Source organism: Gadus macrocephalus, chromosome 3 (assembly GCF_031168955.1).
Source record: "Gadus macrocephalus chromosome 3, ASM3116895v1".
Classification (NCBI taxonomy): domain Eukaryota; kingdom Metazoa; phylum Chordata; class Actinopteri; order Gadiformes; family Gadidae; genus Gadus; species Gadus macrocephalus.
Window position 1 is genome coordinate 12,524,606 of NC_082384.1, and position 16,281 is coordinate 12,540,886.

The 16,281-nt window shown below is 42.9% G+C and overlaps 2 protein-coding genes across 3 annotated transcripts; both read left to right on the forward strand.

Annotated features, from left to right (window-relative positions):
• Positions 1-24: 24 nt before the first annotated feature.
• chic2 (cysteine-rich hydrophobic domain 2) lies at positions 25-8,520 on the forward strand. The gene is made up of 6 exons (XM_060046258.1): positions 25-342; positions 798-852; positions 1,186-1,341; positions 4,190-4,246; positions 4,494-4,553; positions 6,109-8,520. The coding sequence occupies exons 1-6, from the start codon at positions 212-214 to the stop codon at positions 6,157-6,159; spliced, it is 510 nt and encodes a 169-aa protein (XP_059902241.1). The 5' UTR covers positions 25-211; the 3' UTR covers positions 6,160-8,520.
• Positions 8,521-11,361: 2,841 nt separating this feature from the next.
• On the forward strand, positions 11,362-13,899 carry LOC132453432 (lysozyme g-like). Of its 2 annotated transcripts, none has more exons than XM_060046248.1 (5): positions 11,362-11,586; positions 12,281-12,358; positions 12,483-12,691; positions 12,856-12,994; positions 13,440-13,899. In XM_060046248.1, the coding sequence occupies exons 1-5, from the start codon at positions 11,493-11,495 to the stop codon at positions 13,571-13,573; spliced, it is 654 nt and encodes a 217-aa protein (XP_059902231.1). In that variant the 5' UTR covers positions 11,362-11,492; the 3' UTR covers positions 13,574-13,899. The 2 variants fall into 2 exon arrangements, with proteins under 2 accessions (XP_059902231.1, XP_059902232.1); XM_060046249.1 differs by lacking the exon at positions 11,362-11,586 and adding an exon at positions 11,966-12,113.
• Positions 13,900-16,281: the final 2,382 nt, after the last annotated feature.

Sequence of the window (16,281 nt, forward strand, 5' to 3'; positions counted from 1 at the left end):
GACGCCAGTACGTTTCGCCCCCTTCCGGTGTCGCGTTGTACTGCGGCGGATGTTGATGTTTTGTTTTGGAGCCTACGAAACGATGTGAGCTGACGTCCCTGGGATTCATATTTTGGTCTTTTGTAATTGTTTCTCGATACGGTTTCTTCTGTTAGTCGGCATCGTGTCTCTCCCGGCAGTTGTACCGGGAAGCGCGAGGCCGAGTCTTGCGATGATGGAGGACTTTGATGAGATCTATGAGGAAGAGGAAGAAGAGGAGGACGAGGACAGGGCCGCAGAAGAGCAGCTCCTAAAGTACGCTCCGGACCCGGTGGTGGTGCGAGGATCCGGCCACGTCACTGTGTGAGTCACCGGCGAGGCTTGCGGGGAAAGGCAGTGGTCCCAAGGATGTGTCCGTAGTCACTTCTTTTATATTTAAGTTTCACTTTGGCACAGAGAAGATGTTAGCTTCTGGCTAACTGTCTCAAGCCTACAAGTTAGCATTAGCTCTCCTTGCTTAGAGGATTACCCCATTACCTTTAATGTAGCTATCATTAGCCATCTCTAGCCTTGTATGCTATAAATATAGCTAACGCGTTATCTTGTCTGGCATTATATTGTCCAATATGTTGAGATTTATTGTGAAGGCGGCAAAAGGTCTTGTTGTGTTCCTCGCTTGTGTCTTGCTGTTGCCACCAGCCTATTATGTTTCCTGCAGTATGTTTAGCCTAGCATACCCTGTGTTGTCATCATTGTCATCTGTTCAAAAAGCCGGCCACGGGCAAGTTTTAACGTCATCCTACTTCTTACCCTGACAGATTTGGACTTAGCAACAAATTCGAGTCAGAATTCCCATCGGCGCTTACAGGAAAGGTGAGCGTTTGGTTTCATTGAGATTTACTCGTAATCAAATTCTAACCAATATTTTATATTTTATCTATATATACTGTTTTTTTATTATAATGTTTGAAACATATTGGGCAAAAATATGCAAAGCAGTGGCTTTCTTAAACAGCTAAATTATTGAGTGAACTATCTATCCTAAAGCACATTAATATATAATAACTATATCTGTAGTATTCCAAACAGCAAATATATACCACCCAAAGGAATTGTGAATACCATCTCTGCACGTACAATGGTAGAATTGTAGTGTGGGTCTGTGTATGTGTGGGTTCACGTTTGGTCTGGATGGCGGTGTGTCAGGTGGCCCCCGAGGAGTTCAAGGCCAGCATCAACCGTGTGAATGGCTGCCTTAGGAAGACCCTCCCTGTGAACGTCCGCTGGCTGCTCTGTGGCTGCCTTTGCTGCTGCTGCACCCTGGGCTTCAGTCTGTGGCCGGTTATCTGCCTCAGCAAGCGGGTCAGACACACACACACAAGTCCATTCATACACGCATGCATTTTTACACACACATATACAATCTTACGCACGCACACATGACCACGCCAGGCTCACCACATTCATGCATGCATACATACTGACATACATACATATACACAGGCAAATATACGCACGCACTCGACATACATGCACGCACACTTAAACACTTGTCCCATGACATGCTATTTCATGTATTCTTTAATATAGGTATTAGTGGGCAACTAACACAGTATTCAAAGACGTTCCCTAAATTCAGCCGTGGTGCAGAGTTACAGCCACTCCGAGCCAGTCGCACATTGAGCTTCCCCCAAATGCGCTGTTTCGGTGGGCGTGTCAAGGAGGAGGGTGGGGGTGTGGCCATGAGCAGCTTGCAGCCACCATGCGCTCTGTTTACAGTGGATGTATCGCAATGGCGAGCCGCACACAGCCTTTAGCCGTGTTCTGTAAATATTCTAGAACACACGGGAGTCCTGGAGCTCTATATCTAAATATTATCATATAGCCTACACAGATATCTATATCATATAATATATATTATCACGGCCAAAAGCTGTGTGAGCCGATATTATGAATCTCAAACGACCGCGTTGGGTTCTCCGACGTTCCTGGTTCTTCAACGTCCACATCAATGTGAATACACACACTGTAACGCAAGTGTTTCTTGTCGGTTCTTTGACGTGTCTTGTATTTCCACAACGAGACTGTCGTGGGGGTTATCTGAGCCATGGTTGAGAAGGAATTGGGGGAAAGGAACTTTGATTTGACTCGCTGAAGTACATGAACTGCGACATGCCGCCGGTTGCCGCGAGGCACCATCGCCCGGCAGCGGGCAGCGCGCGGTTCAGTCGACTTCAGGTTGATGTGAAAGTGGAAGAACCAGAGACGTCGCAGAACCCGACAAAGTCGTTTGTGATTCATAATATCGTCTGAAGGCGCACACAATATGTTATATGATATAGATATCTATGTATATGATATTATTTAGATATAGAGCTCCAGGACTGTAACGCAAGTGTTGTACACTTCCTTGTTATTTGGATAACCGTTCTGCTGTTGGTGTGATGGCGCATAACACGTCGGACTCTCGTATCTGGTATTTCTACAACGAGACTCGTATTGGGGGTTATCTCAGCCTAGGTTGAGAATGAATTGGGGGGAAGGAACTTTGGCTTTGACTCCCTCAAGAACATGAACCACGACATGGAGGAGAAAGGGATTGTTGGCGGCGAATGTCTCCCGCTTGAGCCCCGCTGAGGGACCACCGCCGGAGGCGGAGGTGCATAAGCGCTGCCCGGCAAAGATCCCTTTCTCCTCCTTGTCGTGGTTCATGTTCTTGAGGGAGTCAAAGCCAAAGTTCCTTCCCCCCAATTCATTCTCAACCTTGGCTGAGATAACCCCCAATACGAGTCTCGTTGTAGAAATACCAGATACGAGAGTCCGACGTGTTATGCGCCATCACACCAACAGCAGAACGGTTATCCAAATAACAAGGAAGTGTACAACACTTGCGTTACAGTCCTGGAGCTCTATATCTAAATAATATCATATAATACATAGATATCTATATCATATAACATATTGTGTGCGCCTCCAGACGATATTATGAATCACAAACGACTTTGTCGGGTTCTGCGACGTCTCTGGTTCTTCCACTTTCACATCAACCTGAAGTCGACTGAACCGCACGCTGCCTGCGGCCGGCTGCCCGCTGCCGGGCGATGGTGCCTCGCGGCAACCGGCGGCATGTCGCAGTTCATGTACTTCAGCGAGTCAAACCAAAGTTCCTTTCCCCCAATTCCTTCTCAACCATGGCTTAGATAACCCCCACGACAGTCTCGTTGTGGAAATACAAGACACGTCAAAGAACCGACAAGAAACACTTGCGTTACAGTGTGTTTATTCACACACACACATGTGGCGCTCGCACGGTCGAGTCTCATTGGCGGGCCAACGTCTCTGGGCGGGCCAGGCAGAGTAAGGGGAGGAGCTGAGATTCCTCATGACGTCATGAGCACAGATTTCCAAATCAGCGCGCTTGAGCCTCCGTTTTTTCAAAGGCGAGCAGAACAGCTAGTGCTCGTTTTACACCAAACGCAAGTTTTAGCCACTGGGGGACCATAGGCAGGCTAGGGGAACTCATATTTATGTTAGAAAACCTCATAAATTGAGATTTTCATGTCATGGGACCTTTAAACACTTACACCTACACACTCACACATACACTTTTCATCTAATCATTCCATAATTTCACGATTAATTACTAAACAAAGACCAACACTACCAACATAATGCTCCTATGCTCCCAAAATGGCGGCGGTCATTGCGCTGTGACGTTGCAGTGATTTGGGATTTACGACCAATTTGGCCACAGTTTTAAGCCCTGCATTATAGCAAAGACAATGCAGTAACATGTAATATCCTTCTAGGTGGATGACTGTAATTTACCCACATGCTATGAAATTGGGATAAATTATTCTGGCCTAAGTTGTAATAAAACTGTATTTATAGATTTTTTAATTAAACTGGCGGAAATCGGTAGATGCACTGTACGTTTATGGCTCTTGATCTGTCTCTGATTGTCTTTTCCAATGTTTATGTTAGTCTGGTATCTGGCAAATAAGCAGTACACCAGTGGGATTGTATTCCGTCCTTTGACATGCCTCGTATTTATATGGACAAAATATCCTGTGACTCTACAACAATATGATGGTTTAGCTTAATCTCATTGCATGAGCAAGGTTCAACTAAACATAGTAAATAGAAGAAAATAATCTTGTTACAAAGTGCGTTCTTTTTTTTTTATCTCTGATTGTGTCCCCTATCTCAGACACGGAGATCCATAGAGAAGCTACTGGAGTGGGAAAACGGCAGACTTTACCACAAAGTAAGTTAATGTGTCTGTGGTTCAACTACAGGTCATAATCTTCCGCATGATGCCACTGCATATAATCTGCCTGATGTCTTATCAAAGGACATAAAACATATTGTTAGCACACATTGACCTTGAATGGACATTTTACTCAAAGACAAATGAAATCCTAGTCCTGAAGAAAACTGGACGATAAAGCTTTGCAGCATATCTCTAATCTTTCCATCTGCTCTCTCTCTCTCTGTGTCTCTGTCTCTCTCAGCTATGTTTGCATTGGAGGCTGAGTAAAAGAAAGTGTGAAAGCAACAACATGATGGAGTATGTAAGTATTTCTTTGGTTTGGTCATCATGAAGACCAGTGCGCTTCACTGTCCTGCATGCAACGGCACCTCGTGTGCGTGTTTGTTCAATTGTTTGTTTGCTATGCGATGACAAACCCAAATGGATGTGCTATAATATGTGGTGTGTCCATCTTTTTTTGTTGTTGAGCCCATTCATGCTTAATGAACACATTTCTTCTCTGGCCACAAGCCTTAAGGTACGGCCACACCAAACGCGTTACCTGCGTAACACGTGTATAAAATCGGCAATTTTTCCATAGGGAAGCATTGGTTTACGCGCGTATGAGGTGCGTACACGCGTATCATGCGTACCAAGCAACATTTTACTCGCTGTAGGGGCGTATGAGGCGCGTACATATACGCGCGTACATGTACGCGCGTACATGTACGCGAGGAGTTCAAAAAATTGAACTTTTTACGCTCATACGCGCCGCAATAGCCAATCAGCGTTGAGCTTGACCCGACGTCACTGGCAGAGAGTAGTGAGCTTGGACAGAAGCATACGGCCAACATCTTTCTTTATTCTGTGTGGAAATAGTAACATAGTTACGCCATTAAATGCTTTTATGGAAACATTTTTAGCGAGAAATGTGCATTTTACTTTCATAATGTTCGCTCGGTGAATGTGAAGGATGTTTGGTTTGATAGTTATGACGAAGAGGGAACGCTCCGTTCACTTGCATGGACAGAGTCTCTGGTTACTAAGCAACCTCAACGTCTTGGCGGACTATATATCTGCTGATCAACACTACGAATGCTGGAAACACACCAGACACACCATGTGAAGTTATTTAACCCGATTATTGTTATTTATGTCCGAGATTATTTAATCTAACCCGATCTAAACTCTATCACCCAAACACGGCGGCGTTTGGGTTTCCTACCTCGGACTCCAGAGCAGCCATGTCCATGGCAGCCACGGCCGGCAACTTTCTTTATTCTGAGTGGAAATAGTAACATAGTTACGCCATTAAATGCGTTTATGGAAACATTTCTAGCGAGAAATGTGCATTTTACTCTCATAATGTTCGCTCGGTGAATGTGAAGGATGTTTGGTTTGATAGTTATGACGAAGAGTGAACGCTCCGTTCACTTGCATGGACAGAGTCTCTGATTGCTAAGCAACCTCAACGTCTTGGCGGACTATTTCTCTGCTGATCAACACTACGAATGCTGGAAACACACCAGACACACCATGTGAAGTTATTTAACCCGATTATTGTTATTTATATCCGAGATTATTTAATCTAACCCGATCCAAGCTCTATCATCCATCCAAACACGGCGGCGTTTGGGTTTCCTTCCTCGGACTCCTAAATCCAGCGCAGCCACAGGCTGGGGGGGGGGGGGGAGTTTTGGGCGGTCTCATCTACGCGCGTATGCGTATCTGACCATTTTTGACACAAAATGGTCAAGCAACATTTTCGCTGCGTTACGCACGTACATGGTACGCGAGGTACGCGCTTGGTGTGTTCGCACCTTTAGTATCAGCCATTCCGCACAATATCTGACAGCTATTTCTCTTTGCATCCCCAGGTCATCCTAATAGAGTTCTTGCCCAAGATACCGATCTTCAGACCAGACTAGTTGTTGTTGAGCCCACCCCCCCCCCCACCCCACCCCCCCATCTCGTCAGCCCAGCGCCTTCACAGAACCACAGTGGCACCCTGTGCTTCCTGATGAAAAAACCTTCCCCAAAGGCCACCCACATTTTATGTTTACAGGGTGTCACCTACTCTCCCTTTCTACTCTTTATAGCCACCCTCACGGACACCTTCTTAAGTTGTTTACAAATCTGACAAGCCTATCTTCTAAGTTATTTTTGACCGTTCTGGAGGAACCGTGTCTGGCCCAGTTCAACTGCACGGTGCGGTTCTCCGTCCAGGGAGCAGCGAGGCACTGATGGACCGGCGGCTTGGAACTCAGAAACCGGAACCTTGTCATTTCCCCCTCCCCTCCTGCAAGACACAATCAGGATTTGATGATGATGGGGCGGGGGGGGGGGGGGGGGGTCTGTCTAGAATCTCTGTTTTTGTTCATTATGCCAACGACTCAACTTCATCTAACAGAACAATAACAACACATGATATCATCACAGAGCAGAATTTCCCGGGCTAACCCCACCCCATCTGCAGATCCTCCTAGTCAACGCCGGACGCAAGCTAAAAGGAACAAAGTCGGACAATGCGACAATGGCCTCCCTTTGTAAATGTATTTTACGGTAGTGAACGACACTAGCTAGCTGCATAGCTTACGGTCGACAGCCCCAACTTGAGCCCATTAGCCTCCTACTTCCTCTAATCCACTGGCCCGAGCCCCCCAGCGTTGGAGGACGAGAGTCAGCCTAACCCTAGTGACAATCACAACGTATCGACCGCACTCCCCCTGAAGGGGGCGAAAGGCCGATGGTATTCTTCCGAGACAATGAAATGTTTTGGTTTTCTTTCCAACGCTGTCCCTGTCTCGCCGAGTGATACTGTCATCACTTGCTGCCTAACAACCGTTGCTATGAAGCAGCGGCAACACAAGATGAGGTCAACGGATCCTTTCGGGATGCGGGACCAGAACATTGTTGTTTTTCTGTACCTTTTATAGTAACCTCCCCTGACGCGCACCTGAGGGCTGGGGTGTGCGTCTCTCTGGTGAGGTTTGGATCGCATATGGGTTAGGATGCATATTGTGTGTGGGTGTGGTGTGTGTGCGCGTGCGTGCGTGTGTGCGCAGGAGAAATGTTAGAAGACAATAAAACCCGTAGAACTTGTCTTGATTCTGCCTAGTAGGGTTTCGGTCCTCAACATGTAGGTTAGTCCTCAACGATCTCGTGAGTTTAATTTTGTGATACTTAATCTCAATGTGCACATGAAAGAGTCTGCATTTGTAATCGCTTACTTGGCCTCCATCGACTGGTACAAAGCACTTTGTATCGGCGGTCTCCTTTTGAGGTCATGGCAACACAACCTGCACAGTGATTCTCTCCTCCCTTTTCTCAGGCACCCTCGCCTGCTGTGCGTGCGTGTGTGTATGGGACCGGGGGGTCGTTGGATGTATTACATTTTAGAAAGTGTTATTTTTTTTTTTAAGTTACTGTTAATGTTTAGTTATGTCTTCGCCTGCGTGGACGCCACAGCACAATCAAGAATCTGAGTAAACGACATAGATTCCATCCACAGGCGTTGCTGCCGTCTGCACAAGTTATACTGTGGTCATGATCTGCCCTTCAGCTCCCCGCTCCGGTTTGACCTCTCGTCATTGGCCTCCGGTCACTCGGCTGTAGTGATTGTATGGGTCGCACTCAGGGCGTTTTTTTTGTTTCATCTAACTACACGTGTAGTTTTTTAATATCTATCTTTACCGATGGATACATAAAAAGGATGATTTCTAACCCATTCAAAGTAAAGAAATACGTTTTTTGCAAGTGTCATAGATACATTACCTGAATTATAGACTTAATAACTCACTGTAAAAAAAAAAAAAAAAAAAGTACGTTGAAATATGCCCGGTAACAAACAAGTTCTTGCCTTTTTGACGCCATTAACAGCAAAAAATGACTAAAAAACATCTATTCCAACGTGAACCAGGCTTTACTTTTATTATTTTTTGTTGCCCTGGTTTGTGTTTTTCAAAGTCCGAGCAGACTGAATGGCCACTGGGTTGCCTTGTTAATAATCACTCTCCATTCACATTTAGTTCTGATGTTCTCCAAGAATCAAGATGTAAAGCTACGTGTGTGTCTGTGTGTGCGTGCGTGTGGGTGTGTGTGCACAAAAGGTATCGGTGCATCCGAGATAGTGATTGAACCCTGTCCATTATGTGAGTCAGTTTTATATAATACATAGTACATAGTGTTCTGACCGAGACTTTGCGTGTGCGTGTGTTCATGGGAGACGTGTAATATATGTATGTATGACACAAAGTTTATGTACAGTAATAAACTACCCATAAACAAGACCATGCTAGTTTCTCCTCTCCACCATCACATCCTTTATGAACAAGATTTGTTCATAGTTTCTAGGTTTTTAATCGATTAAAATCGCAATATTGTCTGTCTGTAGTTTATCACAGTTATGTTCAAAATGCACCGTAAAGGATATTTTTCAAGTTTTTAATACTCTCAAAATCTAAAATATGCTTGCTTTATGCAAATGTATGTATGTTTTTTATTGGAGATTGAGAAAAAACAAAAACACAATGTGTCCAACCTTTTTTCCAGCATTTACACAAATCAAAGGACTGAAACAATCCAGGGACCTACAAAGGTCAAGCATTTACCAATATGCTCAAATCCCGACTCATGGCAATTAAAACGATGATTGGGAAGATCCTTGATTGCTGTGCTGCTGTGGGTCCCACTGATACCTGCATCCTTATTTTATATAGAACAGTGATTGAGTGCGCATCACTAAACCAAGGTATATGAAGGGGAAGTGATGGTTTACATAATCATCATGCAGTTACTGACATGGGAGTGCTGTGTGGGAGCCCGTGAATCACTGCGCACTGTCATAGTTGAATGTTATGTTTTTGTCAATATCCCTCCCAGTGTTCAAGTTGCCTCATGTGCTGTGTTTGAGCCTGTTGCTGTGTTTTGAGTTAAATGGATTATTAGTTAAGTAATAATCCATTTAACTGGTGGGTTTAATGTGTGGGTGTGATCCCTGCTGATTGACTTGCCAAATGGCGGCTAGGTGTAAATATCTGTAGCGGACCACGCCTTGGCGGCCTCCCCCTGTTCATGGGAGTTTTTCTTCTCCTAAGTTAAGCTTGTTTAGTTAAATGTAATAACTCACTGGTCTTCTGTGTCAAACCCTGTTCAGATGGCTATATTTGTCAAAGCAATATCAATATCAATGTTACTGGCAGCCGTAACATAAAGGGGGCTCGTATGGGATCTACCCCAAAATCTTCCAGGCCAAAGACTAGACCCTTCACTGAGGCCTTAGTGGCCCACTAGACCCTTCACTGAGGCCTTAGTGGCCCACTAGACCCTTCACTGAGGCCTTAGTGGCCCACTAGACCCTTCACTGAGGCCTTTGTGGCCCGCTAGACCCTTCCCTGTGAGGACTCTGATTGTTTGCTTCATTCTTTTTGCAGATGGGTTGAAAACTGGAATGTGTGTAAGTGATAAATAGATGGCTTAAATGTTGCCATATTACAAAAACCTTGTATAACCTTGTCTCAAAGTAAGTGTGTGTAGTTCCACAACAACAGAGAAGCAGGGGCAGACAGGATATTTGTGTGTGTTTGGTGTCTGTGGGTGTGGGTGTATCCAGGGTGTGGTCCTCCATACGCCTTCTCTGGGCAGCTGTAGTACCTGAAAGATCCGCACAAAGTAAGTAATGTTCAACAAAGGTTTAACAAACGTTTGTATATGATAACAAAAGATCATAGGATTATATTTGCATCCCAAGTAAGTACTGAATTACAGATATTAATTTCGTGAATTTTTAGCAAGGTTGAATATCTGACATTATACCCCAGCTCCAAGGGGTGTCTATCCGGCGTTACCATCCTATTCCTTTCTTACTCAAAACGTCAAATTAACGAAAAGATATATATGTAATAAAATGAAATCCATTTTAATCCATATTTCAGAGTGAAACATCATAAGGCTGTTTGTAATATTTCATCAAGGTGATGAACAAACTATCTGCAATCCCTATAACACACCAATGAGAAAGACCTTTCTCTCATTAAACTGTGTTCTGCTCATAAACATTACCATCAATACGCACTTCTTTGGTTTCTCAGTCAAAGTAAACCCTTATTTTTTAAGAGACAATAACTTGCTTTTGATGCCTGCATTGTGCCTTTTTTAGGAGCAGTGAAGAGACGGTCCGCAACGAGTAGGCCAACGTGCGGCACTGGTTATGTGGACAAAAGGCCAATATGTAATTCAGTTGTATAGTAAAATAAGGCAGCGCCAAATGCCTTGCAAGACGTAAAATGGAGGTCACGTTATAAAGCGTATATATGGACCGCAACGAGTAGCACGTGCGGCACCTCCTGCGGCGTGCCCAGACTGCGGTCTGCGTCTCATGGTGTTGGAATGTCTCAGTGTCTACGACTTGTTTAAACAGATTAATCAGAAAAAAATGTTGGGTCATCTGTAGCTGTTCAGTATATTTGCATTGCTTTGACCCTTTTACCTTTACATTAGGCGATGGGGTAGGCCTCCTGTGTTTTAACAATGCATTACAATCAAACAAACAAAAATAAAAATAGCCTACCAATGACTAATGTAATAATACAATTAATTTGCAGATCTAGTGTATGTTATCCTGTATAAATGTCCCTTTTTGCTTGTCGATAGACAATATTATGAGTGGGCCGAATAATCCCGGATATCGACGACCTGTCGACCCCCATGATCTACGATTGTGTGCCCGTTTAAATTACATCGGTTGGTTCGACGACACACTTTGGGATATTCCCATTGCCCAACTGATCGACCCTCGAGCGAGGTCGTCTCGACGCTTTATGGAGGTTACAATGTTTGTCGGTCTTGATCAGCCTTTTTAATCTAAACTTATATGGTAATAGTAACAAACTAATAATGCATTCAACGTAGATCCAGTAGGTGTGTGGGTGCATGCCAACATTACACCTCAGATATATGAACAAGTAAATCCTTTTTAAGGCAAGAACTTAACTTTAATTGTTAAGAGGTTTTCCTGTGCCTATGCAATTTTGTCGCCGTTTGTGTTGACTGACATTAGAAAAAGAGATAATGGGAAGTTCAGATCTAAAAACAGGAAGCCTGCTAAAGTAACGCTCTAGTTGCTGAAATATAAATACCCATGTAGAAACAGACACACATTCGGTCTATACAGGCAGAGGTTGGAACATTAAAAACAAGCTTGATCACACACAGTTGGTCAGCAGAGCATCCAGGAAAAGCTGCTTCCGAATAATACCACATCATGGGAATTAAAGAGTTCAAGCCAATCTCCAAGATATTCTGGGGGATAATTCTACTTACTTCACTCAATTTCTGTCCAGGAATTCATTCTGTAGGTAAGAAATTGGATACAACTGTAGGTTACTCAATTTACAATACTTAATGCAGTAATATGCATTCATACACAATTAATGCATATTGTCTAGTCCTTATGACTGCATTCAATCATGGTAAATAATCATTGTCCCCGTATTGTAAAGTGTTACTAGTTTGTTTTTTGTACCATAGTCTACCTCGATTCAATATTAGCCTGATTCATTATTGACCTACTAGTCAGCTCTCCCTTTTAAAATACTTATTTGATCTCATGCGACTAACCTGATTAAAGAAAGCTTAAGAAAATAAAGAATGTTTTAACTCAGTCTTCTTTACACTGATCAAGTGTTGTAGGCCTACCGGAAAAAACCCGAGGCAGTACACGCTTCAGAGGCTGTGGGCCGTGACCACGCCCTCTGAGCGTGACGGTATAGGCTGTGATTATAAATACAATACAACTACAGTTCCGTAGACGAGAAAAGGAAGCGGCGACACCCAAGAAATCACAACTTCTTCTGCAAGGAATTCAAAATATAAGCTAAAATGGGTCAGACATCTAATATACTCTTTTCTTTCAGATTATTTTTATTGTCTTAACAGGTTTAGACATTACACCATTAGACATTGGTAAATAATTATTGAGATGAACTTGATTCGAGCGAATGATTGATAAGTTAATTATGTCATTAATAATGTCATAAACTACCTGTCTAGGGTACGGAGACATCACGCAGGTAGAAACGTCCGGAGCGTCCAGCAAAACTTCGCGACAGGATAAACTGGAATACGACGGTAGGGTGCTGCTGGTCAACCAGATGAAGCCATTTATTTTACTGAAGAGAGTCATGTCGTGAACGTTGTGTTGCCCATTTAAAGTGAGAAGTAGGCTACTGTAAACATATTATGTGTCCTAAAGGTGTAAGGGCATCGCATACAATGGCTCAAACCGATGCTGGGAGAATGGAAAAATACAAGTCCTTCATTAACAATGTGGCGAAAAAGCATGTTGTTGACCCAGCTGTCATCGCTGCCATCATCTCCAGAGAGTCCCGTGCCGGGAACGTCATCTTCAACACTACCCCCCCTGGTTGGGGGGACAATTATAATGGCTTTGGACTGATGCAGGTGATAGGGCTACATTTGTGTTATAGGCTGCCCCAGCATTATAGCAAACATGTCAAGTTCTATAATTTAAGCATGAGGCCTTTAGTCTCAGAATGGACAGGCAAATCTTTTTATTTTTTATTTTGTTGGAATAAATAACTGATAAAAGATACACTCCTATACAGGTTGATAAGAGATACCACGAACCGAGAGGAGCTTGGAACAGTGAGGAGCACATTGACCAAGCCACTGGGATCCTGGTTAATTTCATTAAACTGATCCAGAAGAAGTTCCCCAGCTGGAGCACAGAACAGCAGCTGAAGGGTTTGTCTCAATCATTGTTATTATTATTAGTTCTCATTCTAAGCTCCCATTCTAAGTTCCCATTCTACGTTGTTCCCATTTTAATTTCCTCTTCTGACCAAAGAAAACCTGCACTATTTGATTTTTTGAGAATTGTGGTCAAGGCTGCAGTAGATTGAAGCGTTATAAATAGAGAGAGCAGACAAGAGAGAAGAGAGAATTATTATAAAATTAAACAACCAAAAAAAAAAACGCTTTTTCCTGCATTCCAAATTTTGCGCGCTACTGGGAAGTGTTAGATTCACACACTAAGTTGTGATTGAAAGGCAAAATAGATTCCCCAAACCAACCACGGAAGAGAGTCCTGATTGGTCAGAAATTTGCCGTGATCGGTCTAATTTAATGAGCAGCGCCTCTAATCTACATTCTGGCTAAACACTGTCACTGTCCTTATGTTTGACTGCAGGAGGGATCGCAGCCTACAACACTGGAGACGGTAGAGTCGAATGTTACGAGAGTGTGGACTCACACACCACAGGAAAAGACTACTCCAATGATGTGGTTGCCAGAGCCCAGTGGTACAAAAAAAACGGGTTTTAGAGGAATCCCTCTTGGGCAGCCCAAATGTTCTGTATTAAATAACAAATGATAATTATCATGTGTTATCATTAAATATGATTGTTTATGTTTAATAGTCGCTATATAGTCCAAAAATATCGTTTACCTTTTTTTAATTCACTCAATATCTTCATAAAGTGCAATTACATTTTTTTGGCAAGATGGCTTTTCTAAAATATGTAAAAATATCAGTAGGCATTATACATTGAAGTACAATGTGTGACTTATATACAAACTGATTTCATTCGTATCCAATGTGTTGTAATTGATATACCATTGTTTTAAATAAAAATGTATGTGCATCCTTCCGTTATGGCTTTTATAGCGAGAGTACATTACTGGGTGGGGGGAGGACGTCCTCACATGTTTCCACACTCTTACCACATTCTGTTTCATGAGAAGAATTATGACCACAATGAAGACTCTTTCAGCAGCACCAGAGCTAGCCTTCATGAGGGGGAGAGGGAGAGGGGGGTGCACACACCGTATGAGACTTGGCTTTCACTCTTACTATAAGTTTTGTTCATGGCAATGTTTATGAGCAAAACACAGTGTTTAATGGAAGGAAGGTCCATCTCATTGGTGTTTGATAGGGAGTCCAGATAGTTGGTTCAGCAGCCCCCACTTGCTGTGGCCAATGTTCATCACCTTGATATGAAATATTACAACAGAATTTTGATGTGTCTGAGAATATGGCTGTTTTAAATATCTCTTTTCTGTGTTGAATAGTTTCTGTAATTTCCCATCCCTCTCGACGACCACGACTCTCTATCTCTCTACATACATTCCACATTTTTCTATAATATTTATTCCTGTTTCTATGCGGGTACATGGAAATATAGTTCAGGAATAGTTCCTTGGTCAGGCCGGGCAACGTAACGTCAGTTTGGGTTTCGTATAATGATAACACTTCCGGCCTAAGAAAGTTTCACCTGCGTTATCACCAGATCCCTTCCATCAGTTCATCGCTCAACCATCAACTCATGCTCAACAGATGCCATCTTAACATGGCTTTTTCCCAACTTGAGGGTGACTTGGCCACCGATGTACAGCAACAAATATTAAGGCTACTCAGTGCTTGAATGAAAGCATCCATATTGTTGGCATAGATATGCCTCCATGTTCAAAGTAGGCCTACGATCAATAATTGTATCCCTCATCAATCAATAAATATGTGAATTTGAATGTTTCTCCTGCACTGCAAGTGGGTATAAATTGTGCATTTCAGCCTTCTGAAACCACGGTGATCCGTATATATTGATGATAGCCTATGCAGAGGAAAATAATAACTCATTGAACTGACCTCAGTTAGTGCATGCAGACATCATTAATGTTCAAAAAAGTGGCGCCTCACACCAGGTACGCGCAACAGGACCGAATGGGATGCTACCTCTATAAGCACACTAAGTACGGAAGGCCATTTGAGCAACTATCGTGTGAGTAATGTCCTTTTTTATTGACAAAGAATTTGTTCCATGTATTGATGCACTTGGAAAAAGGATATTGTGCAGTTTTCCCCTTTTATAATACAGGATGTTACTAATTTAGCCTAATTTTATTATAAATACTGATATTCCATGTATGACGTCAGAACGAAAGAACCACAACATTATATAATTGTCAGTTACATCATAGCAACGTCCCTTAAAATAATCGGTTAGTAGGGACGTTGCACATCCTGGCGATGTCAAGAGATGTCGTCACAACGTCTCCAAAAAGTATGAAAGCCTTAGAAATGTTGCTTGACAATGACTTGATGTGCAATGAAGATGATTTGCAAATGGGGTAAAGTGCTGAAATGTGTGTAAGTGAGAAACAGGTTCTCTCTGGCTTGAATGTTACAATATTACAACATTGTCTGAAAGTAAGTGTGTAGTTTCACAACAACAGAGGAGCAGAGGATCTTTGTTTGTATGTCTGTGGGTGTGGGTGTGGCCATGGTTCTGGTCTAGGGCTTAAATGCAGAGGTGTCAAGTAACAAAGTACAAATACTTTGTTACATTACTTAAGTAGACATTTTGGGTATCTATACTTTACTGGAGTAATTATTTTTCAGCCTTTTTACTTCTACTTCTTACATTTTCACACACTTATCTGTACTTTCTACTCCTTACTTTTTAAAAATGGCCTTGTTGCTCCTATTTAATTTCGGCTTGTTTTTATTCCGCCGGCGTTCAAAAAAACACAAACAAAAAAACCTATCCAGATAATTTGCGCCATCGGATAGAGTGAATTTGATTGGTTGGATGAGAGTAGAAACATATACAATTCTGACACCCTGATTTATACGCGATCATGGCACATGCGCATGACCAGAGCCCGTCTACATTCTCTGACATGACATAAATCGCGCAACATTCCAGCTACGAAATAGCAGACGTAGATGAGCGAAATGTCCCAACCAAGCACAAGTGAGGAGGTTGGTAGCCAAGAAGACCAGCCAACCCTTCTGCATCCCTGGCCGTTCCTGGAAGAATTTTTTGAAATGGTTGACTGCAAAAACTACTCAGTTCTTACTCGTTACATCTTAAATTCCTGCAGCTAAGCTTGGATACACACATTTACAATCCCAATAAAGGCTTTGGATAACATGCCTCTGAAGTTTGACTTTTTGCAACATTCCAATACTTACAGGGAACTAGTCATCATATCTTCCGCTCCATGAAACACATGTTAATGTTCAGTAGCAC

What these genes read in the sequence shown, in the direction of transcription:
- chic2 (XM_060046258.1), top strand. Translation starts at nt 212, where the DNA reads ATGATGGAGGACTTTGATGAGATCTATGAGGAAGAGGAAGAAGAGGAG. An exon ending in CATCGGCGCTTACAGGAAAG is followed by an intron (nt 853 to 1,185) that starts GTGAGCGTTTGG and finishes GCGGTGTGTCAG; the next exon opens with GTGGCCCCCGAGGAGTTCAA. An exon ending in ACGGCAGACTTTACCACAAA is followed by an intron (nt 4,247 to 4,493) that starts GTAAGTTAATGT and finishes TGTCTCTCTCAG; the next exon opens with CTATGTTTGCATTGGAGGCT.
- LOC132453432 (XM_060046248.1), top strand. Translation starts at nt 11,493, where the DNA reads ATGGGAATTAAAGAGTTCAAGCCAATCTCCAAGATATTCTGGGGGATA. An exon ending in TCCAGGAATTCATTCTGTAG is followed by an intron (nt 11,587 to 12,280) that starts GTAAGAAATTGG and finishes CTACCTGTCTAG; the next exon opens with GGTACGGAGACATCACGCAG. An exon ending in CACAGAACAGCAGCTGAAGG is followed by an intron (nt 12,995 to 13,439) that starts GTTTGTCTCAAT and finishes GTTTGACTGCAG; the next exon opens with GAGGGATCGCAGCCTACAAC.